Source organism: Vespa crabro, chromosome 6 (genome assembly GCF_910589235.1).
Source record: "Vespa crabro chromosome 6, iyVesCrab1.2, whole genome shotgun sequence".
Lineage (NCBI taxonomy): Eukaryota > Metazoa > Arthropoda > Insecta > Hymenoptera > Vespidae > Vespa > Vespa crabro.
Genome location: NC_060960.1, coordinates 3,658,116 through 3,683,855, shown reverse-complemented (window position 1 = coordinate 3,683,855; position 25,740 = coordinate 3,658,116). Strand labels below are relative to the sequence as shown.

At 29.9% G+C, this 25,740-nt stretch overlaps 3 protein-coding genes across 4 annotated transcripts in view; 2 read left to right on the top strand and 1 right to left on the bottom strand.

Moving 5' to 3' along the window:
- The window catches only part of LOC124424845 (neutral ceramidase), a 35,027-nt gene extending 9,568 nt beyond the window's left edge, over positions 1-25,459 (bottom strand). The window contains exons 1-7 of one of the 2 annotated variants that reach the window (XM_046964381.1): positions 25,111-25,459; positions 22,982-23,158; positions 22,348-22,491; positions 22,076-22,252; positions 21,721-21,848; positions 21,236-21,434; positions 20,639-20,845 (exon numbers count right to left, since the gene is read on the bottom strand). In XM_046964381.1, the coding sequence (XP_046820337.1) occupies positions 20,639-20,845; positions 21,236-21,434; positions 21,721-21,848; positions 22,076-22,252; positions 22,348-22,491; positions 22,982-23,128 (1,002 nt within the window). In that variant the 5' untranslated portion in view covers positions 23,129-23,158; positions 25,111-25,459. Of the gene's footprint in view, positions 1-20,638; positions 20,846-21,235; positions 21,435-21,720; positions 21,849-22,075; positions 22,253-22,347; positions 22,492-22,981; positions 23,159-24,747; positions 24,837-25,110 lie in introns of those variants that run through there. The other variant, XM_046964382.1, reaches the window with a different exon arrangement.
- Positions 10,680-16,705, top strand: LOC124424846 (cuticle protein 19-like). Its single transcript, XM_046964383.1, has 3 exons — positions 10,680-10,815; positions 13,438-13,710; positions 15,191-16,705. Exons 1-3 carry the CDS (start codon positions 10,807-10,809, stop codon positions 15,458-15,460), a joined length of 552 nt encoding a protein of 183 aa, XP_046820339.1. The 5' UTR covers positions 10,680-10,806; the 3' UTR covers positions 15,461-16,705.
- Positions 18,033-20,621, top strand: LOC124424847 (cuticle protein 19-like). The gene is made up of 3 exons (XM_046964384.1): positions 18,033-19,371; positions 19,654-19,878; positions 19,956-20,621. Exons 2-3 carry the CDS (start codon positions 19,654-19,656, stop codon positions 20,217-20,219), a joined length of 489 nt encoding a protein of 162 aa, XP_046820340.1. The 5' UTR covers positions 18,033-19,371; the 3' UTR covers positions 20,220-20,621.
- Positions 25,460-25,740: the final 281 nt, after the last annotated feature.

The following is a 25,740-nucleotide window of genomic DNA, read 5'->3' as shown; positions in this document are numbered from 1 at the left end:
TATAATATTACGAAAAATTCTATCGATCGTCTGCATTTTCGTGTATCAATCGCAGTCGTTAAAATTTTCTCGATTGTATTTTAAAATGAGGTATTTTCCTTAAACACCTACGATGTGTACTTTAAAATTCTGATGAGATTACGTGAAAACTCGGAATTTACTATTTATGCAATCCAAAGCAGAGATTTTTCGAATGCTATACTTGAACTATTAAGTGCCACTTGAGAAGAAAAGTTATGTGAAAAATTTAAGTATATTGTTCGACATTGAGTAGTTAAAGAACAACGAAAGTTCGATGAATACCAAACAAATAAAGTTTACTCTAGTTTACTCGAAAAACTCGACAAATTATTATAGAAAGAAAAAATTCGTACGATTCAATTGTTGAATTAATTTCTTAATTTTCTAAAATCTTCGAAAGTAGATTGATTAGTTGAAAAAAAAAGAAAAAATAACATGAACAGCCACATTTTTCATTCAAAACGAAAATTCGAATGATCAAATATTTAAATAAATTTTTTAATTATCTTATATTTTTACAATTAAATATTGAGATCACATGATTCTTTATCCCTAATCGCATCCGCGAAGAAACTTTACATAAGTATTTAATAACGACAAAAATGAATCCGAGTGCAATTACCATTTACATAAATAATAATAATAAAGTGGGAGCTAAGATGTCCTCTCTTTCGCACGCACCGTTTTCATTAACCTATTACGCGTTTACTATACTACGAAACTTCTCTTCCGCACGACATTGAACTATTTACCATTTCCATCGATATGATTCAATCCTGTTACGCTCCTGTAACTCTCTTCGTAATTGAAGGACATTATTATATTACGTGTTAATCCTTCGCTTTGACATAATAAAACTAGTTTCCGTGATGGAGCGAAGCGTGAGAAAATCCAATCGACAAATCACTTTTATTTTACTTGCGATCTTATACACATATCTTAACAAATATATATATATATATATATATATATATATATATATATATATATGTTTACAAATATATATATCTTAACATATATCTTAACAAATATATATATATATATATATATATATATGTTTCTATTTATATATATGTTTCTATTTATATTTTATCGAATTCTAATTATGTTTCCTCGAAAAATCACGAACTCAATCAGAATTGTTTAATTTGCAATGCTATTTTATAAATTCGATTCAAACTAATATTTTTTTTTTTCTAATTATAGAAAATGAAACACGTAAACAAAACAACATTTGTTGGTTTTTGTACGAAGTCAAACTTTTAATTACTATATATATATATTACTATATATTATTTGTATAATTATTAATCAAGTATATAAAACAGATAAATTGTAAGAATTTGATAGAAAGATAAATAAGTTTCCATCCAAAGAAGAATTATCTTCTAACGTAAAGATTTTAGACAGAAATCGAGCACTCTTAAGTCTCTTTCGATTTTAACATCATTAAGGTTTGCAGCACGAGGTCGCAGTAATTCTCAGCTAGAAAATAGGATCGTCGTTTAGCTATCGTTTCAATCGTTGTAAACGTCGTCTTTAAAAGAATCGTTCTGTGATTCGTTCAAGTCAAAGGCGTGGTTTGTTTTCTTAGAAAAGACAAAGTAAAAAAGGATAGAGATATTGATCACGAAACTATTGCTTTTTCGTTATCCTGTAAGTTATATTTACTAAATCCACCAGGTGAGATAATAAATAGACATAGACACACATGTATATTAACCTGTATTAACAAGTAAATATTTCGACATCTTTAATGAAACACCATTGATTATGCAATAAATTATAGTTGCTTAATAATCCTCCTTTCGTTAATCAATGCAAACACATACACACATACAGAAAGAGAGAGAGAGAGAGAGAGAGAGAGAGAGAGAAAGAGAAAGAAAAAGAAAGAGAGAGAGAGAAAGAGAGAGAAAGATATAGAAAAATAAGAGTATGAATTTCCAAGTATTTCTAATAATGAGAATAATCCATTAATTTTATTTTACTCATCGCCCGCTTTTATCTCGATCTTCATTCTTTTCCCCTTTCCTCTCATTTTTCCTTTCTATGTCGTTATTTCTTGTATGCTTTTCTTATTAAAAAATTGCGTTTCTATGGTATCTCATGCGCGAACGAAAAAGTAATTATTCGTGAAATATCCCGTGAAATTGTAAGATAATTTTTAAATTCCAAATACACAAGATTTTATTACTTATTACGTATTTTAGTAATCTAATAAATAAATAATTAAACGCTTTATACATCGCTTAAACATTATAATGATTAATCCAATCGATAACTTCAGAATTACGAAAGGTTTAACTGTATCGATGTCTAGAAATCAATTCGATGGGATGACTTTAACTCTTCGAGTAAAAAAAGAACGAAAGATCATCGTGACGATTCAAGTCTCGATAGAAAGAGGAGGAGAGAAAGAGAGAGAGAGAGATAGACAGAGGCAGATAAACAAGAAAGAGAGAGGTAGGACAGGAACAAATAAATAAACAGATTGAGAGAGAGAGAGAGAAAGAGATAGAATGAGAGATAAAAGACAAACAAGAAAGGGAGGAAGAGAGATAGATAGAGGTAGACAAACAAGAGAGTGAGAGAGAGAGAGAAGACAAACAAGAAAGTGAGGAAGAGAGATAGATAGAGGTAGACAAACAATAGAAAGAGAGAGAGAGAGAGAGAGAGAGAGAGAGAGAGAGAAGTAGATAAACAAGAAAGGGAGAAAGAGAGATAGATAAAGGTAGACAAACAAGAAAGGGAGAAAGAGAGATAGATAAAGGTAGACAAACAAGAAAGAGAGTGAGAGAAAGACAGATAAATGTACAAATAGACTGAGACAAATAAATAAGGAAAAATTAACAGAGAGAAAGATAGATAGAAATATATACATGAAAAAAGAGAGAGAGAGAGAGAGAGAGAGAGAGAGAAATAATCAGATAGACACAACAAAAGTAAAAGAGAGATATAAATAACAACAACGGAGAAAGAAAAACAGAGTTAATGCGAGAAAAGAGATATCTAATACCGAGACAAAACTGATAGTAAAGATTTTTAAGCGCGGAAGCTAAATCCCAACTCTTATAGATCTTAAGATACGGTATATAATGAAGGCAGAGGTGCTATACGATTGCAATGTCCTGCTTTCAGACGTGGGAACAGGAACGTGTAAATACGCGGATCGGTGCTGAGTGACTCGTTCCATTTTTTTTCCACTCTCCCCTCCTACTCATTCTCATCTTATCCCCTCTCGCAAACGATTCTTTTCCCGGAGACTACTAACTATACCCGCCCTATGCTAATCGACCCTTGCACAAGACTTAGACTAATATCAAAGGGTAATACTCCCCCACCCTCTCCTTTCTCTATCGTTCCTTTCCTTAGAGTCGTGGGACAAAATTCGCTAATGCGTTGGTGGTCTTTAAACTCACGTCGATCGGGTGTATGCAGTTCAGGTTTCAATGTAAATAAAATGAAAAAGTAATGGAGAGAAAAAAAAGGAAAAAGAAAATGTCACGTTTCGTGAGAAACGTTGAACAAATCGTTGAGAAGAAGAAAGTTTTAAAGTTCTTATCGTATTATTGATTACGATTATTTTTTCTTTCGATCGCAACTCGATCGATTAGAATCAATCCTTTTTCGATTTAAATATAATGTCAAAAAAAAGAATGCAAGATAGGTAATTGCTTCATTACATTAAAAAAGAAAAAAAAGAAAAAAAAGAAAAAAAAAGAAAAAAAGGAAAAGAAGAAAATTTCTTCAAGGTTCCACTCCGGGACAAATTAAATTCTAATTCCTCTCGTTATTAATCTTTTTCACTTCCACTCTCGTCTCACGATGTGGTATTAAAATTTGACTGAAAATCTTCGACGAAAAAAAAAAACATTCATGCAACTAGGCCATTTTTCTCTCCCTCTATCTCTTTTTTTTGTTCTTCTTCTTTTTTCTCTCCCTTCTCGCTCGAAATGCTCGAGAAAGGATTACGAAATCTTCACGTAACTCCTCGTCGTTGGGTGGGGGGAGGAGGGGAGGGGATTCGTCGCATGCTATGAATACGAAAGTAGTAGGATATCGGGAAGTGATGTTATTGGGAGGAAGAAAAAAAAAATGGAAGTGCTTCTTCTTCCTCGTGTCAACGACGCGAACGACTATGGTTATTCAATCGGGAGTTGCCGCTGTTGGTTTCACTTCTCGCCAAGTTTTAAAGAGATACACTATGTGTTGCCTTGCACGAAATCAAACTAGGGAGCAGCCAGGCATTAACTATTCACAGCCTTATACGTTACAACGCTTCCTTTCTTGACCGTCTCTGAATAACAAGTGTACATCATCATCTCCAGCTCACACTTCTCTTTCTAATCTCGAACGTATCTAACGAGAATAATACCATCTTTCCTTCCTCAATTTCACAAACATTTATTTGTCCATTCAAATTATAACGAGTATGACATGTATTTTTTACTCGACGTATATCAGAAATGTAACGACGTTAAATCAAATTTTATTTTTCATTTACATTCGATTCTGATATTTATTCGAATATATATATATATATTTTTTTTTTTATTTATTTATTTTTTATTTTTTTTATTTTTTTTTTTTTTTAAGTAGATCGTTCTTATAATCGCGATCGCAATGAACTCACGTAAATATCAATGATATCAAATAATATTAACGAAAAGATCAAAAACATTCTATATACATGACATATGAATCAATGAATCATATCTATCCTACGTGTTAGATCAATGAGATTAATGACTATATTAAAAAAAAAACGTATGTCACGATCTATCGAACGATAGATTATACTTCTCACGCTTCAATAAAAGTTTAAACGTAGTAATAACAAAAGATGAAGGAGAACTAGATTGAAATATGAAATAAATATCGAGATAACGAAGCTGATGAAAGAAACGTAATACGATATAAATCTATTTCAAAAAACAATTGATTTCTTACAACAAATATTAAAATTTCTTACAACAAAATCCACATGATTTACAAATATTTATTACAGAATGTTTAGGAGAATTAAGAAAGAAAAAACAAACAAACAAATTTATTTTAAATAATAAATCCGTTGCTTTCAAGAAACAATGGCAGTATAAAAATGATCAGAATGCTAATGTAAATTGCAAAAAAGGTATTAATGACTACTTTACGCACTGTATCTTTGAGTAAAAGAGGGAAAGAAAGAAAAATAAAAAGAAAGAAAAAAAGAAAGAAAGAAAGAAAGAAAGAAAGAAAGAAAGAAAGAAAGAAAGAAAGAAAGAAAGAAAGGAAGAAAGGAAGAAAGGAAGAAAGGAAGAAAGAAAGAAAGAGACACGAAAAAAGTCGACACTGACTTAGGCTAACAACGCAAAGCGGTAAGTTGGCCTCAGTGAAGCAAGGCCTTCGCTTCACACTACAGACAAGGTACTAGTGAAGAAAAGAAATAGAGTTAGCGTCAATTCGTGTCGTTCTATCGGCCCGTGCCAAGGATACGTCAAAAATTTCTTCTCCTTCCTTCTATTCTGTCTTTCTCTTTCTCTTTCTCTCTCTCTCTCTCTTTCTCTCTCTCTCTCTCTCTCTCTCTCTCTCTCTCTCTCTCAGATGACTCTCATTTTCACATGATTGTATTGAAATCACTCTGTTAAACAATGCATTACGTAACCCAACCGACACTCTCAGTTAACGTCCAATCGACTTTAGTGCAAAGAAGATGTACTACGATATGATTTTCAAGGAATAAGAAAAAGACAAATAGATAAAAGACAACAAATACGACGATATTACACGCATATTTGCTTCCGTTAAACGTTACTACAGCAACTTCGCAGTACTATCAATCGTTTAAAGCTACGATCCTTATCTAATAATTTACTAAATCGTGGTATAATTATTTTCCATCGTTAATCGGTCTACCTACGTTGATTCGTACAATCGAGTCATTAGATTGAAAACAATGTTTCGATCGCAATACGATATGAAAACGAGAAGGAAAACTGAAGTTATGCTAATCGACTATTTGATGCATTATACCGTCCATTTTCACGGTCCTATAAAACGGAATATTTTATTGAAAGGATGAAAACAAAAAAAAAATAAAAAGAGAAGAATGGAATGGATTTGCACGTCATACGTAGTCGAATGCAACGTGGGAGTAAAGCTTTCCATGATCCTATATAGTGTTAGCACGATGCACGTGTGTATATGTATGTATCAGAGGGGGAGGAAGAGAGATGTATGCATTTCGAGTTTGCGTAGCTATGGTGCTGTTCGCCATACATACTAAATACCGTAAGTAACGTGCACACGTCTTCAGCACACATCTCACGTTGCCTTTATCGATATGTGACTATATCTATGACTACGATCCTTCCTCTTTTCTATTACGGTCACGAGGCAACCTTTCACGGTTGTTAGAATCGTAACAATACGAGTAACTTTTAAACTTTTTTCGAAGAAGAGAAAATCGATCGATCAACGAAAATTCTTAATGTTTTATTCCATCGGTACCTTCCCGATTTATGAAATGATTTACGAATGAAAAATGTTTATGGATCACGACGTGAAAATTTGTTTACATATTATACGTAGCAACGTGATCGATGTTTTATGGATATTAAGAAAAAATTTCGATTCAGAAGAGTATCGTACAAAATACGAAAGTATATATATATAGAAAAAAAATTAATTAATTTTCATGTTATTAATTAATCAAAATTGAAATTTTAATTTTCAAGAAGATACTTTTCTCTTATATAATATATTCTAAATTATCCGCAAAGATTGATGTCTTCATACATAGAAAATATATAATTATACTTAAAACTAAATTCATTCGCTTGTTATCAATTTTATTGGAAGATATGTCTTTTTTTTTTTTTTGATATATATCCTTTAAATTATTCAAAAATTCGTATCACAAAATATACGTAAAATATAAATAAAATTAAAAACAATTCATTCAAACAATTATTAATTTTGTTGAAAATATTCTTCCTTATCGCATATTTTTTAAAACGTTCAAAAAGATTCAAGCTCGTCGAAAATATTTCTATTCCAATTTCTATTTCTATTCATCGGATCGATATCAAATAAGGAATACAAAGTCATTTTAATTGTTTCACAATGAAGTCTTGAATGAAAGTGGATTCTAAGTGGTGATGCTGTTATGTCGTCGGACATTGACATTGATGATAAAAGCATACGTAAAAGCCTTTTATTTTTTCTTCTTTTCAAATCGATCCAATGTAATGAAACACCACGAAAGTGGTTTCTACATTGATATACCGCAGTGCGTATCTGCGTACGTGTAAAACGATCAAGTACATACACATGTTTAATAAAAAACATGATACGGAAACATACAATATATCTCGTGAATGCAAATCGTCGCTTTCACGGCCGCGAAAATTCGTTCGCGTTTGAAAATCGTTCGGAAATCGATCAATTTATTTACTCTGAGCGAATAAAAAATGATAATTAAAAAATAAAAAGAAAAAAAAAGAAACGATTTCGTTCGGGAAATCAAAAATGACGAAAGCAGCACGTCGACATTACGTTTGCTTTTATTGTTGGGCCAATGCTCGGACAATGAAACACTTTCACGAAAGGCGACGAGCTAAAAAAATCCGTGTAATGATTAATATTTATAAGACTCTTCTATGTTCATTCAAATAAGTACGTCGAAAAACGCGTTAGAATTCTTGCTTCTCTCTCTCTCTCTCTCTCTCTCTCTCTCTCTCTCTCTCTTTCTCTCTCTTTCTTCATTAGAAAGGTAAGAGATAATGAGAAATACAACTTTAAAAATAGAATTACTTTATCAATGGCGTTACATGTGTATAAATATTTATATACAGAGTGTACAAATAAACTTAATGATCTTCTCTTAATGAAAAAAAAAAAAAAATAAATAAATAAATAAATAATCGAATCTTTTTATCAGTCAATCGTAAGTTTCTACTTTTTAGAATTCTAACTATTTACAGTTGAATCAAAAAGCAAAAAAAAAAAAAGAAAAGAAAAAGATCTAGTTCTTTCGAGTGATAAAATTATATTAAATGAATCTCTTGCAAATATTTTTTACTCGTTAAAAAAAAAAAAAAAAAGGAAAAGAAAAAGAAATTATTTGCCATTAACAGAGCCAATCTTGATAGTTTTGATTTATACACACCCCGTATGCTATATTCGCGGTTAGTTCGAAAGTGAAGACTTGAATGGCAAACGAGACTTTTCCCTGGATCGATCATGAGATTCGAAGCGACAAGAGGCACGGCTTTAAACGCTACGATGAATCTTTTCCTTCTAGAACAAAGTCGAGAGAACGTGGAAGCGTTTACTCGATCTTCATGCAAGGACATTGCCGTCTGGGTTGGGTATACTTAACGAGCAGTTAAAGGAGATAATATTCATAAGAAGCTGGTGCGAGGTAGTCATTAAAGAAGAATATACCTGTTACTTTTGCCACTGTTTTCCTGCCTTTGATACGAACTGATTTTAAATCGTTATGAAAGCAAATACATCATTTGTTAAGTTTAACAATGCAAATTATTAGGTAAGACGAGGAATGAAGAATGCCTTTTAAGAAATTTCAAACTTCGAATTTTTAAATGAATAATAGGAAAGGAAGTTACGAAAATTATATAAAATGATATTCGTTCAATATATCGTATTAATATAAAAAAAATAATGATCGTCAAATTATCATGATATACCGAATAGAATAGATATGACTTGAATCTACATAATATTAATATGAAATTACTAACTAAATTTACGAATGAGGTAAGACAAGTAGAATTAATAATTTGATTAATATAAGAAGAAATTTCCTTTCAGAATGTAGAAACAGAGAAAGATCTATCTTCCTCTTTCGTTCTCTCTCTCTCTCTCTCTCTCTCTCTTTCTTCCATCTTCTACTAAATTTCCACTCGATGAGTCCTTCCACTATCGACAATTGAATTTTTGCAGAGTTCACGAGTCCGGAATTAAATTATAGTGATATTGTAGTTTTAGCTGACGAAAATGGATCGATATGTGAAAGAAGGAAAAAAAAAGAAATAAGAGGAACATTAGAAAAGGGTAAAAGAAAAATGCTATAGGAACTGATACCTTTATCTCGAACACGTCCGTCTACTTACGTGGTTGAAGGTAAGGAAGGGATAAAAACAGTGGATGAGATATTACGGGGACGAAGTTGAAACTAATTTGGTGGAGTGCGCGAGTGAGTTGTGTACCTTATGAAACATGATTGCCCCAGGACGCAAGAACGCCGACAGATAATAAGTAACTGCGTAAGAGAGTAGAGAGAAAGAGAGAGAGAGAGAAAGAGAGAGAGGGAGGGAGAGAGAGAGTGAAAGAGAGGGAAAGACTTTATCGAGGCTAACGTTGAAAGAAAGCTGGTAATATTTCTCGTAAGTTAACGAAATCGTCCGCGGAAACGTTGAAACATTCAATTACAACAGTCAGGCAATGTCATTCGCGTAATGAGAACTATTCATATACCTATAGCGTTGAGTGGGAGGGATTAACTACATTCAATCTTTTATCATGAAACTAAACCACTGTTACTTGTTCTCTTCCCATGTCTCGAAACTTGTCGAAATTACAAAATTCACGGCCGTTCCATAACGGCCGTGATACGAGAACTCTAAAGACAATAAGTAGAACACCTGGGCTAACTCGAAACTCATAAATATAGGTAAGAGTTATTGGCTAATATATGTTAACAGAACTCTCTCTCTCTCTCTCTCTCTCTCTCTCTCTCTCTCTCTCTCTTTCTTTTTCTCTTTTTCTTTCTCTTTCTGTTAGTTTGTTAAACTCGAACGAAATTACGTACGAAAACTTCAACATATTTCATTTGTATTTACGAACAACTAATTTATAATGTAATCAGTCCGCGTAAAGGAAATCTTTTGTCTTAATTTAACTCGATTTTTAATGAAATTGTTACGAACATTCATGAATTATAATCTGAGAATTTTAATTTCTACGAGTGAACACGTATGTTACACTATGTATATCAATTCTTATTTCAAAATATAATTTAATATTCTAATCAAATGTATAAGATATTTTTACATTTGGATTAATAAAAAAAAAAAAATAAATAAATAAAAGATCGATTTATGAATCGACGTGTACGTTTACAATATCAATTAGCTTGATGGTAACTTTTGAAATTAACTAACGATATAACGGCATAAAAAAATATTAATCAAAGTTCTAAACCATCAAAATAATATAATTATGTTCAATAAATCATTTCAAAGATTTTTATTCTTATTCTTCTTTCTTTTCTTTATATTAATTCTTTTGAGCTTCTTTCTTATAATAAAAAAAGAGAGAATCTCCATAAAATAAAACATAAATAAACAAAACAAAAAAAAAATAAAGAAAAAAGTTCGAAGAAAAGGAAGAAGGTGTAGGTATTCGCGTGTAGTTGCGTGTAGCACGTGCCTCTAAACGACTTCACAGAAGTAGAAAAGAGGGGCTGCGATTGCGAGCAAGACAGAAAAAGAAAGAGAGAGAGAGAGAGAGAGAGAGAGAGAGAGAGAGAGAGACATAGACATAGAGAGAGAGAGAGAGAGAGAGAGAGAGTGAGAGAAAGAGAGAGAGAGAAAGATATTGTAAGCAGGGAGTAAAAAGAGGAGGTTCGCAGGAGAGCTTTTGCCCGGAACGAAAGCATCGTTGGTGGGAGATGGATATAAGCCCATCGGTTGAGAATAATGCTATCAGTGACTTCGTGCTCTCTCGCATAAAATAACCTAAGATTATTACTTTTTGTTTTTTTGTGAAGGAAACATCATGTTCAAGGTACGAATAATTTCATTATCTGTCTTTCTCTGTCTCTCTGTCTCTCTCTCTCTCTCTCTCTCTCTCTTTCTCTCTCTCTCTCTTCTTTTCTCTCTTTATCTCTCTTTTTCTATCTTAATCGTTTTCATAGAAAATAATTTTCAACTGTAATAATAATTAGTCCTATCACACGAATTAACATTATATCTATTTATTTTTTTATGAACAAATACTTGACCGTTTACTATCATAATAATATACTATATTATATCCTTTTCTTTTTTTTTGAAAATACGTTTCTCTCTTTCTCTCTCGCTTTGCTTCTTTCCTTTTGCAAATTTTGACTATGCACCATTACGTTAATGTACCCGCATGTGGATGACAAAATATGTCAATTATTCCAAGCAGAAATCCTCGTTTTGTTTTTGCCTGTAGTCATTTTGACCCTCCTGCTCTACTGATACACACACACACACACATACTTAGTCCTTTATCTTTATCTGTTTCTTTATCTCTCTCTCTTTCTCTCTCTCTCTCTCTCTCTTTCTCATACGAATTCTACTAGATATATGTTATATATCCGGATATCGTTTCTCTATTTTTTATGTATACTTTATTTTTCTTCATTCTCTCTCTTTTTTTTCTACACCGCGTCTTATTTCACTTTACCATTCCAAAAAATTCTATTCGTAAAAAATAATATAAAATCAGATATCCTTTCTTCTATGATTTCATTTTAAATATATGTTAAAAAAAAATTCGTTTAATATATCATAATTAATTCTACACTTTTACCAGTTTCTTTTCAATAACTCTTGAAATAGAATTTCGAATAGGGATTTTCATTATTTCATTACGAACTTCACTTTTCTATATATATATACATATTTATGTGCATAGATAAATACATATATATGTCTACACATAAACACATAATACATGTGAATATATGCTCCCTTTTGTGGCATGGAAATGTAAATAAGAAAGAATAATACGATACGAGAAAAAAATAAAGAAAGAGAAAAATGTTAGAAGATACTTTAAACATTAGAATTTCAAACGAATAGTCACAAGAAATTCTATAAAGTCTTTCTCACCGATATTTCGTCTCGTTTGCTTTTTGATTGTACATATACCTTTACGTAGATAACAACAATTATATTACGGAAAAAGGAAAAAAAAATAAAAAAGGTCCAAACAATAAATCTCTCCCGTTAATCAAAAAAAATGCAAGATCCTCATTGTTCTTGGAAAATTGTGACAGGATATTTCCTACTATTTTCCGGAGGAAACAATGAAAAGAACAAATAGAACGTTTGCTCAAACTTCTCCAAACTTATACCAAACTTCGTGCTTGATTAAAGTATATCAATGACGTAGAACGGATATGAAATTAAATTTCTTTTTTTCTTGTAGTTCGACTGCTTTTCCATTTGTATCAACCGTTCGATAAAAAAATAGGAAGTGATAGATAAATAAATAGAGATGGAGAGAGAAAGAGAGAGAGAGAGAGAGAGAAGAAATATAAAGAAATGCAGTCTCATCTCAAAGTGAGAAAATATATTTTATTCTCTCGAAAGAACAAATAAAAAAGTTTCTTTACCAAAAGATTTATACGAATCCATAAGAAACGTGATGAATCAAAAGAGGAAATGGATAAACTGATGCCTTCGAAAATAAAGTTCTCAAGAAGAGAATTTTTCATACATATTTCAAAGTAGACTCCGAAGAGATATTCTGAAATTTATGAAACTCTTCCCTTCCGTTGTTAGCTTCCAATATACATCATTTACCGTGTATTTACGGATCTTTTTCACGGATCGATAAATATCATATCTTTGATCACTTGCAGAAAGAAAAAGACAACCATCTTCTTATGAAGATTCCTAGATTGATTAAAAAAGTAATAATAATAATAATAATAATAATAATAATAATAATAATAATAATAATAATAATAATAATAATAATAATAATAATAATAATAGATCTATAAATGTGTATATATATATATATATATATATATATATACATAATATATAATATAAAAAAAAATGCATTTATAGATCGTTTACATTTTTTTCATGTAGAAATGGTAAACATTTGAATTTCTTTTCTAAAAAAAAGAAAGAAAATCAAAAGGAAAAAGTAATAATCCATTCATAGGAAACGCATATGTCTATGTGTATAAAAATATATTCATAATATATCTATAATATATATAGGTATTTGTTAACATCTTTTTTCGTACGGAAGATGAATGAATCTTCTTTCAAATATATACATAATATATCGTAAATAAATGTATAATATCTGTACAGGTTCTGTACGGTATTGTATTTTTAGCAAACATTGCGAATTCATTATTTAGAAATTTCTTTCCTAACAAAAATTGAAGGAAAAGAAACAAGAAAGATATAATGAATATATAGAAATAATGAACAAGAAAGAAAGAATAACACGTATGTACGTAATATACGACAAATAAATTAACAATAAATGTATAGAAATATTTTTTTTTCTATCATTAAATGACGGACAAATAAATAATTATTTTCGAAAGAAAATTTAAGAAAAAAAAAAAAAAAACGCAAAAAATGGAGACAAATTTTCGATCGTATTATTTTTCTCTTTTCATTTTAGATTTTGTACCTGCTCTGTGCCATCTTCGCGTGGTGCGAAGGGATTCTCGTGAGTGGTTACAACGGAGCCGATCACACAGTTTCTTACGCTGATTACGAAGGCCTCAACGCGGGATATGCGGGATCTTCGGATTACGAGGGACACGCCGTTCTGCCAACGATCGCAGTTCCGGTGCACGCAGTCTCGGCCGCACCGTTACACGCCGATTCATCCTTCGATCATACTTTCCATTCCTACAAGCAGCATCACGCCGACAAGGACCATGATTATTACGTAAATTTCTTTTATTTTTATTCATCACGATACTCCATCTATATCCGTCGATTAATATTATCAGTTTGCATAATTAAAATCATAATAGTCATGTCTCTCATATATGCGTCGAAAAGATTTTTCTATGTAACATTTGTAAATCTTCATTGAAAATATTCAATTTTGTTATATATTTTTTACCGATATCGGTATTGTATTTTTCGCAAAAATTGTGAATTCATTATTGAGAAATTTCATAATTTTTTATTAGAATCTCTTTGATTTCATTCTTCCAGACAGATATATATATATATATATATATATATATATATATATATATATATATGTAATTTCACTTTTAATGTGTTTTAACTTAAAAAAAAAGAGAGAAACAAAAAAGTCATTGAATAATTTGTTATCGAATTTGAAATTGAGTCGAATTACAAAAAAATACACGTAACCCTTATTGTATAATAAAATCACGTTTACAAAATCAACGTAAACTCAAACAGTAATACAAAAATACTACAAAAATTGAAATTTTAAAATATGACACATTTCATTGTTTTCTCTCTCTCTCTATTATCTGTCTTTCTTGTAATCTCTATCTCTCTCTCTCCCTCTCTATTCTCTGTCTCTCTATGTAACAAATGAAGCAAAGAATCACCTTTTTATAACGTTGCGTGTCGTCTGTGTGCTCTTTTAAAAAGCGCGTTTTCACATATGTTAAATAGAGATTCCTCAGTGTGTCACCAAAAGAACACACATAGAGAGTGAGAGACTGGGCAGGCTGACTCTCTTGTTTTGTAACTCCTTCCGTGCTGCATCTCATTTCTAATGTCGACGTTCCGCGACGCCCATTGTCGTCGCTTTCTCGCGATGTTAATTGAATACCAGTAGCGAAATATCGTCCCAACGTTGGCGAACGATCGTCTCGAGAGTAACACGCGATGCTACGGCTTTTTCTGTTATATAGACTTGTTATATACATTGAAAAATATCGTAGAAACTTTTCCCACGACATTTTCATTCATTCATTCATCATTTTTCCTTCTTTAAAACTGTTCGTTCTCATTGTATTAATTTCACTTAAAAGATTGTATCAGTCGAAGGTGAATGTTGAAATTAAAATTACGAAGTTCGAGGTTAAATTTAAATATTTAATTAATTAGTGATGATTCATTCATTAATTGATATTGCATTACAAAAATTTCAGAAATGAAATTGACTAAATCAATATTCGTTGGCTTGTTCATTGAAATTTAAAATCAATGAGTGATTGATAAAAATTATTAAAAAAAAAAAATAAATAAATAAAAACAAAAATTCATTCATTATTTAACGTAGTAGATATCGATAATCTTCAAGATTGATAACATACGCTAAATAATGTTAGAATAAAAGTTTAAAATCGGGGAAAAATCAATCGTTTAATCTATCGAGTTACTGGCGCACCCAGTGCAACAACATTACGTTCTTACGCAAACACGTTTTGTTTCAGTCGCACCCTAAATACACCTTCAACTATGGTGTACACGATCCACACACCGGCGACGTCAAGACGCAACACGAGGTCCGTGACGGTGATGTAGTTCACGGTTCTTATAGCGTGAACGAGCCTGATGGAAGCGTAAGAATCGTTGAATATACCGCAGATGATCACAATGGATTCAACGCGATAGTGAAGAAGGTTGGACCAGCGATTCATCCAAAACCTGTACCAATCGCCAAATACGTTTCTTCGCCAGCTTATTACAATCACTATGACTAGGAAAACCGATTATTTTTAGACGATTAATTAAGAGAATGTTTATTTAATTTTAATCAGTCCGCAACGTCCTGAAAAACATTATTATCTTCTATCTCTTTCTTTCTCTCTTTCTCTCTCTTTCTCTCTCTCTTTCTCTTTCTATTTCTCTTTCCCTTCTTTATGTACCTCAATTCGCGCCAAATATTTAAACGGGCGTCCGCCATATTGACTACTCGAGTAGAGTTCTCCTCGTGTAAAGTTGTAACGTACGAGCGTTTAACTAACCGTCCATCGGAAAGATCATAAAGATCTTTCGAAACGTACTTTTCTTACCTCGAATAAATATTTAATAATATTTATATAGAAATACAAAATCATCTTTATTATCATTTTCTACTCACCGAATATGAAAAAAGAAATTATTTTAAATTAGTACGACTATTATTCGATATCTCGATCAAAAATTTTTAAATGTTATCTAATTATTTTCCTTTGAAAATGATTTTACATCATTTTTTTCTTTATATAAACTTAATAACTCCGATAATCGACGATTGAAATAATATATCTAAATAGATTTAAAATGTTAACATGAAAGTATTTTAACTCCTAATGGATGTATGAAAATATATCTCACAGAAATAAGTAATGATATTCGATGAGATTAGTATAATGATAAGAAAGAAAGAAAAAAAGAAAAAAAAATAATAAAAACAAAAAATTACGAAGATACGATTTTTCCAATTGGATTCTAAAAAGCGTTAGGTCATTAACTTCTTCTCCGAGAATACTCGTTTATTTTTTGCTCTCGTGTACATTTGTATCGTATTTCAACAGATCGATAGAATTGACAAAGTCTTCAACACATAAAAGTACCTTATTTCGAGATAGAAAAGTCATCTCTTTCCTTACGAAAGAATTCCCTTCAGAGAAGAGATTTTGATTTCGTTATTCAAGTGGAATAAAGCTGAAATCGAAGAGATCCGACGCCGTAGGAACTTTGAACAAATCTAGCGTGAAACCGAAGAAAGTTTGCATCATAGATAAGAAGATGAGAAGGTATATACATATACAGAGACACATGGTATATAGATATAAGTTTATAAAAGCTGAAACAAGATTTCTAAATAGAGAAACAACCTTGAATAAAATTTACTACGATAAATGTTAAAAAAAAAAAAAAAAAAAAAAAAAAAGAAAAAAATATCTAATCTCCGAAAGCCGTTAAATTAATAGCTGAATGACGTAATGTAAATACAATTGCATATTACTCAATAAAATATTTCAATTCTATTTAAAAACCTATCCTTCGGTATTAAAAAAAAAAAAAAATCCTAACTTCTTTTTATTTTTTAACGTTGTACAATAACTTTTTAAAAGGTATGAATGAGAATTTGATGTTTCACTTTCAATTTTTTTTTTTTTTACTAATCCTAAAAATGAGAGAAAGATTATTATAATAAACGTAGATTCATCTTATACATATCACTTTCAAAATGATATTCTTCGTACGATTATTACAAGTCGATAAATAAAATCCTACAGTAAAGTAGAAACGATTGCTCAACTCGTATGATTTTTATCTCTCGCTCATCGTGTGAATAATGAATCATAATCATTTCTTGTAAATGATAATGAAGAGGAAAGAGAAAACTTTCGCTTTCGTTTGAAATCATCATATTTCGTAGTATCATCTTTAATTGTCCATCTTCGTCCGGAAAGTTAATTAAAAATTTATACACCGAAGAAGAAAGTTTCAGCGATGTTTCAAAGTTAATCAGAATTTTATTAAGGAAGAAAAATTACAATTGAATTAATGTCTCGATTGAAATAGAATTTATTATCGTTTAATGAATTAATTGAAGTTAATTGATATTTGATTTCAATTATTATTTGAGGTCCTATATTGTCATACAGAATGACTCGATAATCGCTGATACCTTTTGACAAAATAAATAGAAATTGTAAAATAACATTTTTTTTCTCCTTTTTATATTTAGCGAAAAAAAATCGACTATAAATATTAATCGAAAACGTGTACATCTAAGTCAATCAAATATAGACTATATCTCGTTTACAAATATTTGATAATAGCTCATTGATACTATTAAGAAATCAAGATTATATATAGATAATACTAACACTATTTGTAAACAAAATATGATGTCTATCAAGATTCATTCAATGATAGCTGACTTATTATAAACCTGTACTGCATTAATATTTAGAGTTGATTTTCTTGAAAATAAAATTATATATAAAAGAAATTGTATTCTATAATTCTCTGAAAAAAAAATCAATCTTTTCCTAATTGTATTATAATTAATGGTTTCACACTGTATACATTTTTTGATTCAAATTAGATTAGTAAAAAAAAGTATTAATCTAATATAGAAAGCTAATTAGAAAACAGAAACTTTTTACATGCAGTAAATAAAATTTTTAATTAAATTGCATTTCCAAAATTTTCTATTTATTTATAACAATTCTCTAAATAATAAAATAATATATATATATATATATATATATATATACATACGAAATTTATCACTATTTTATATATAATTTTGATTTTACTTTTACCCTACTTTATTTTATTATTATTATCATAAACCCGAACGATAGGCACGTTGCTATAACAGACATATAAGAATAAAAGAGATGAAGACATTTTTTTCAGTTTCGCCAATTTCTTTTTTGATTCTTTTACAACATCCGTAACATAACTCTTCGCGTGACGAATCACGTTACGTGACACACCAATACCTATCCATTGCATTTCGTATATGATGTATATACATATCATATCAGTTCTATGTGTAATATTTTACGAAAACTATAAAATCTTACGGGCACATTTATTTTTTGTTCTTTCGAAAGAAATAATCGAAGAATAGAGTGAAAAAAAAAAGATGAAAATTAATGACTCGTTATGAAGACCAAAAAATTAGAAACATTAAGATTATTCAATCTTTATACTTCGACAGTTTTTAGTCGCATAATACAAATCACTCTAATCATTTCCATAGTGAAACGATATACGTTTTTTGTTCGGAATAATTTCATTCTAGTGAGCATACACAGAGAAAAGAATATATTATATAATCTGTTATAACATTTCATGGTCGAAACTAACCGAATAAAATTCATGTACGATACTCAATTTTCTCAAGGTTATTATATTTAATTAATGTAATATAAAATATAATTATCTTTCAGATCTATACGCGAAAAAATTCGATAACGTAATAAAGAAGAATGATGATTCTCTGTTAAATGAATGAAAATAATTAGAACGATCATGTTTATCCCTTATATAAAAATATTTTATAAAAATACTATTATATTTCACCAATGTAACTACATTCAAATCTGAAATTTACTTGAATAATATGACCTACAACATTTGACAACTAAATCGTTTTACGCACGAATGTTTCAAATTTATTAAAACCAAGGTCAACCTTCGAACATTCCCTTTAAAAGATACAAAGTACATCGAAGGGAATATCCTGTTTTAAAGACGTCTCTCTCTCTCTCTCTCTCTCTCTCTCTCTCTCTCTCTCTCACTAATTCTCTCATAGCGTTTCCCTTTTCAAAAAAAAAAAAAAAAAGAAATCTTGGTTCCTTATTTATCGAACCTCAACGTTACGTATTAGGTTTATAGGCTAAAAAGAAACGTGATTACAATTTTTTCTCTTTCTAAGACACTTTCGGCAACCTTCGTTTTGTCAAAAAAAAAAAAAAAAATGGAACGTATGTCACGAAAAGAGAGTGACCTTGGTTCTTATACAATTACCGTCGTTACAAGAGGTTGAGAGAAACCGTTAGGGGGTCCAGACGAAGTCCAACTATAAAGGAGCTGATCAGTGTTCCAAATTTATCGTTCACCATTCGACAATCAACTAGTGAACAACAACATATTATCAAAGGTAAGCCTTCACGAATATTCATTGACATATCTTCTCCTCTTATATTATTAGATTTACAATTTAATTCAACTTATTTCTATCAAAATTGTGTTCTTTGAGTATTAAAAGAATAGATCCGATGCCAAAGATTTAAATATTGTTCTTAATGATTTCCTAAATCTTCTGAAATCTTCCTAGAAACATCCAACAAATTGCAAAATTTTATAATATATCTCGATTTATAAACATACTATTATCCAATAATATACACAAAGATCTTAATTTATTAATCATTCCTTCCAGATGTTTTTTGCACTCGGTCTAGTTCTATTGGCGATGAATTGTGATGCCGTTTTGATTAGATACGGACATGAAGGATACGGAGATTATGAAGGACACAATGGTTACAAAGGATATGAAACAGCAGTCTCACACTCAGCTGTTATCACTCCTGTTCTTAGTAAATTGATCTATGGTGCACCAACTTATGTACAAAATTATGGACCGTACGATCATAACGAAGGATATGTAAGTATTCGCACAATAAAATAAAAATGAAAATAAAATGAACATTAATATGTTCGAATATTCGTTTTTTACTTCAGACTTATCCAAAATATTCCTTCAAATATGGTGTCCATGATCCCCTTACTGGTGACGTTAAAAAACAAGAGGAAGTTCGTGATGGTGATGTGGTTAAGGGTTCTTACAGTTTAAACGAACCTGATGGTACAATTCGTGTGGTCGATTATACATCTGACCCACACAATGGATTCAACGCTATTGTCAAAAAAATCGGACAAGCTGTACATCCTACGCCACTCGTCAAGTATATTGCCCCTGAATACGGATATGAGAAGCATTACTAAATGGATATAACGTGGATTTCGATTGTTTACTTCGGAATCGATGAAATTGATTAAAGATTATTAATGATTTCGATAATATATGTACGTGTAAATAATACCTGTTAAATTATTTAGGATAAATTGATGCATTTAAGATAAATAATAAAGCAAACAATAGATAGACATTATAAGCGATTTTTATTCTTATTGTCTAAAAAAAAAATTGTTGAAATAATTCAAGATCAATTAATTCGATAGCTCGATAAATGGTGTAACCTTTATTACTTGAGATAAAGTTTGAAAATCTATACTATAAAATTTACCGTAATTAAATATTATTTCTATTATAAATAGATGATACGAGAAATCGATTAATTTAGATAATAAATTTATAAAGAAAATAATGAGAAAGATCTAGTATTTACATATTTAGTACTCACCGCCGCCTTATTGAACATTTTTCTTGCTATAATACTAGTACTCTCGAACATATCTTTGCCAGGTCCTGAAGCAAAACACATTTCTTGTTTCCCTGGACAAGTGTAATGCTCGGTACAATTCAATCCGGAAAATTCGCACTTTGGCCCGCGAATGTTTGGTGAAACATCGCCTAAATTTGTAGAAGCGAACGTAGCGACAAAAGGACCCTAAATAAGTAAATACAAATAAGATATATATTATAAAGAAAAGTATTTATATCCATTATAAATTAAGTATTTTGATCTAATCATTATTATCATAGATTGACTCATAAATATATATCCTTATAATTAAGAATTTATAATTATTAACTTCTTATAATTTTATTATAATAAAAAATAAATTCCTTTCAATTTTATCATAATAAAATTTGAAAATAATTGTAATAAACTTGTATTACAATAAAACAAATTCCATTAGAGTTTATTTTTGTAATAAAAAATTATAATAATTTGTATAAAATTATTACATAAAATTACGACTTATAGGTATTTATAAATCAATATATGGATTTATAAAGATCTTTGAAGAGTCCTAAGTCATGTTAAATTTCTCACCTTGCCGATCATAGCATTTTTATTCATCATTTTTTCAAAAAGTATCGAAGCATAGCCCACATTATCACTCGATACTAAATGATTAGTATTGTTCATACTTGTTGGATGAACAGCAAACCAATTGATGACACCCAACGCTTGGTTATCGGCACCGATAAACTGTAGCTGCGTCATCGTTTTATCTACATTATGATCGTATCTGTAAAACAGTGCATGTAAGACGTTAATTCACAAGGTCTTGATGACATCATATGTCGGTTTGTAAACAGGCTAATGGTTATAGAAGATAACTATAAAAAATTCTATTCGAATACTTTCATTTAAAAAATATGCAAATAAAATGTTAATAGGATACAAGGCAATGTAAATGTCTTTCACAAACGTTGAACGAATATTTTTATTTGAAGTATCAACTTTTTTTCTTTTTTAATTTTAAAACATTGTCTTAACAGTATAAAACTCATATTAAAGAAATTGTCACTTACTTATCCCTTTCAGCCTTTGGATTATTGAGATAAGCTAATGGACTTCTGTTCATATTGGCGTCCAAAATTTCTCCTTGCGTGATGAAAATTCTTCCAGGTACAACATTGTCGTGAGCACGTTTAATACTCTATTAAAAAACAAAAATAATATATTAACAAATATTTTCAAATGTACATTTAAATCGTACGTATAATAATAATTCAAAGATCATTCTACCGTTATACGAGTAAGTATAAAATTGACGAATTCAATTAATATTCATTGAAGATCAATATCAAAATCAAGATCGTTCATTGACACTTCGTGATTTTAAAATATAAAGATTTTATTCAACGATAAACGAATGTCGCATACTCTTGTTATTCCGTTTACAATGGCATTGAAACTTTCCTTGATGAAACCATATGTGGTAAGGTCAAAGAGTACGTCCATCATGAAGCCACCTGGACTAGAATGCGTATGCGTACTGCTGATCATCACGTTTCTTTCCGTATACAAATTTCCATATAGTGGCTTCAGTTTACGCAGTACCTAAAATAAAAAAAGAATTATACCTTCGTAACTAAATATAAATATAATCTGACAAAGATAACGTCATTTTTAAATTAATCTTTCTCAGAACGTACCGCCTTTCGAACCTCATTTCCAATCATGGAACTATCAACACTGACGAAAACAAATCTCTCCTCGCCATCGTCAATGATGTACGTACGTGAGAAGGTTCGAAGATGTATTCCTGATCCTTTTTGATCCATCTTTGCATATCCCATCTATAAAAAGAAAAAAAAAAAAAAAAAAAAAAAAGAGAAAAACCAAAGGAATGAATCGAAAGCTAAACCTAACGATATTAATGGTCGCATATTTCATCTATAATCATAAATAGATTGAGAAATGTTCAGAATAAGAATTGAACAAAACAATTGAAATGCATTAATAAACGAATATGAAACAAAAACGATTCTAATAGATTTCTTTTGTTTAATTTAACTATTGCACATGAATTACATATAGTTTTACGATTAACATTTCTTGTAAAAAATTATTTTATTGTTAATAAAATTTCCAACGAAGAACTTTCTAAATGAAATAAACGAATCCTTTCATTCACGGCATGAGGTCATCATAAAAAATGAGCTATGCAAAAAAACTGAGAAAATAAATCGAAAATATCTTTTTATATAGAATTATTACAAAAAAAAAAGAAACAAACAACTATGTATGTAATAAATATTTTTCAAAGAACAAATCATGGATACTTACAAATACAACTTCTGCAACGGGTCCGGTGGAATCGGCTATGCCAACTCCGATGCTGTACGATGCTAGACAGCTCGGAGTTAGGATAAACATAAATAAGACGATCCATAGTGCGGATAAATCATGAAATCGTAAGCGATTCGTATCCATTCAGCTTACTGTACTTCTTGGCTTTTCAAACTGAAATGAAATTATCAATTAGAGAAATTAACCGATTGAAATTATTTGTTTACATTTAGAACTGATATATCCATTGAAAGACTTTCAATATCTTTTTAATTTTTTGATCCATTCTAAACGGCTTGAATATTTTTTTATTTTTATTTTTACTTTTTTTTTTTTTTAATCTGGAATAAGAGTTTATGATCTTTATATAGTTAAAAAAAAAGTAAATACTTTAAATGTCTGTCTATAGTTAAAAAATAAAGAGTAAAGCGTAGGCATGTTATTGATAAGGTCATGAATGTTTCTTTGAGACATATTATCATTATATCTAGATGCCTAAGTTGCAAACACGAAGAAAATATCTAAACTTTCTCTTTTACTAAAGAAATATATAAGAATTTTTACAAATATTTACTCTCTCTCTTCCTCCCCCCCCCTCTCTCTCTCTCTTTGATAGATAACGAGATGGTATGTATGTTTAGATTGATGCAAATATGAAAATACTGAATTAAATTCTAAATTAAAAATAATGAATTAATTTAAAATACTAAGAACCTAAATGTCTAAACGTTTGTTTTAACGGGTAATGCATTATTTTAATAATTTATAAAAACCTATCTCTTGTCTCTTATCTTTTATCTTTATAAAAATTTAACTCTTATCTTTAATTAGGACTACCTTTAATTTTTTTTTTCTTTTATAAATTGCCATTCGACGCGACCTTATGTGACTTAAAATAAATCACTATCGGAGACACTATCTCGATTGAAAAGATAAATAATCTTTTTTTTTTTATCAATGATAGATTTCATGCTCTATCTCTCTCTTTCTCGTATAAAAGCATAAATATATAAAATATATTTACTTTTATAATATATTTTGTTTTATTCCTTCGATTAATATAAAAATATTTATTTAATTAAACGAAGTTTTACAATCTCGCGTTTTAAATATTTTCATAATACGAAATAAAATAATCGATTTTCAATTGAATCAAAAATTCAATTATTTTTAATTTTTCTTATGGAACATCCTGTAGTTTTTTAATTAATTCGATATTTTAAACAATTATTTATAAAAAAAAAAATTATCGAACGTGTGTATAAAACTATTATATTGCATTGTATTGACAAAAGTTAACATAACGCTCGTCAGGAATTACAAGATATGTCATAAATATTAATTGTACAGTAATCAATTGAGCATAAAAAATATAATAGAAATCAAATTGAAAGACAAAAGCGTTGCATAACATTATTCCTTCTTTACAAATTAAAAATTCAAAACAATAAACTATAAATTTATATGATATAATAATAATTATTATTATTATTATAATTATTATATAATTTCTTATATTCAATTCTTTTTTCAAACGATAAAGAAAATTAATTAAAACGAATTCAGACGAAAGATTAAAAATATTAAAGATATAGAAAATTATTCGGTTGATAATTAGAAAAAAAAAAAAAAATAATTTCTGATATTACCGATCCAAAATGAAAAAAGGAATAAAAAAAATAAAGAATATATCATTCGAAAAACAAAAACAATATCACCGATCCAATGCAATATTGTTAACGCTATAATTAAAGATTACTTACTCCGAGAAAGATCCAAGTCGAACAAAGAGATCTTTCGGTTGCAAAATTTCATATATATACATATACATATATATATATATATATATATATATATATATATATATATAATACTTGAAAGATGGTTTCACCGGTAACCAATTAAATTGTAGCTTTCACTTTTTAACTTAAAACCGCGCAAATTTGCTTTAATTCCTTATTATTATATTGTCGTATAATTTCGATGCACGTAATAATAAAACTCTGAGATTCATTAGTAAACACCATGCAAAGAATAACAATTGCGCAACAATTCCTTTTTTATTTACTATTGTAGAATACGTACTTGTCTATATAGAGACACAGAAAAAAATTAAGATAACTCACCATCCTTTTATTGGCCAATTCAAAGTCAATATTCTTCTCGTCCAATCAGTTAAGATTATTCTCGAAATCCGTTTGTTGAGAAATATGACAAAATAATAATTGAATCAATAATAGGATGAATCACATTCGAAGTCACTTAAACTTTGATGATACAGACCGTATGAAGCGATGTCAAAGTATCAGATACATGAACACGAGTTGATCGTAATAGTCTCTTTTAACTGCTCATGAACGACACTCCTTCGTGAGTGTCAAACGTTGCCCGACTCACATACCGTGATGCGTATCGAGAAGGGGAAACGGAAACAATTCTATGGTTATTCTCTTCCCTCCCCGCCACTTTTCTATTTCTACTCACTTAGTGACCTCTATGGTTTTATCCTTTTTCTTTTCTGCCTCTCTCTCTCTTTCTAACTAACGATTGTCGACAGTTACATATCTGTCTACATCCATTTCCTTCTCTCTCTCTATTTCGTTCTTTCGCTATCTCTCTTTCTCTCTTTCTCATTCTCTCTCTCTCTCTATTTCGTTCTTTCGCTATCTCTCTTTCTCTCTTTCTCATTCTCTCTCCCTCTCTATTTCATTCGTTCGCTATCTCACTTTCTTTCTCTTTCTCTCTCTCTCTCTCTC

Bases quoted from the DNA above. Each gene is read 5' to 3' on its own strand.
- LOC124424846 (XM_046964383.1), top strand. The intron at 13,711-15,190 runs GTAAATTTCTTT...GTTTTGTTTCAG, and splicing joins ACAAGGACCATGATTATTAC to TCGCACCCTAAATACACCTT.
- LOC124424847 (XM_046964384.1), top strand. From the start codon at position 19,654: ATGTTTTTTGCACTCGGTCTAGTTCTATTGGCGATGAATTGTGATGCC. The intron at 19,879-19,955 runs GTAAGTATTCGC...TTTTTACTTCAG, and splicing joins ACGATCATAACGAAGGATAT to ACTTATCCAAAATATTCCTT.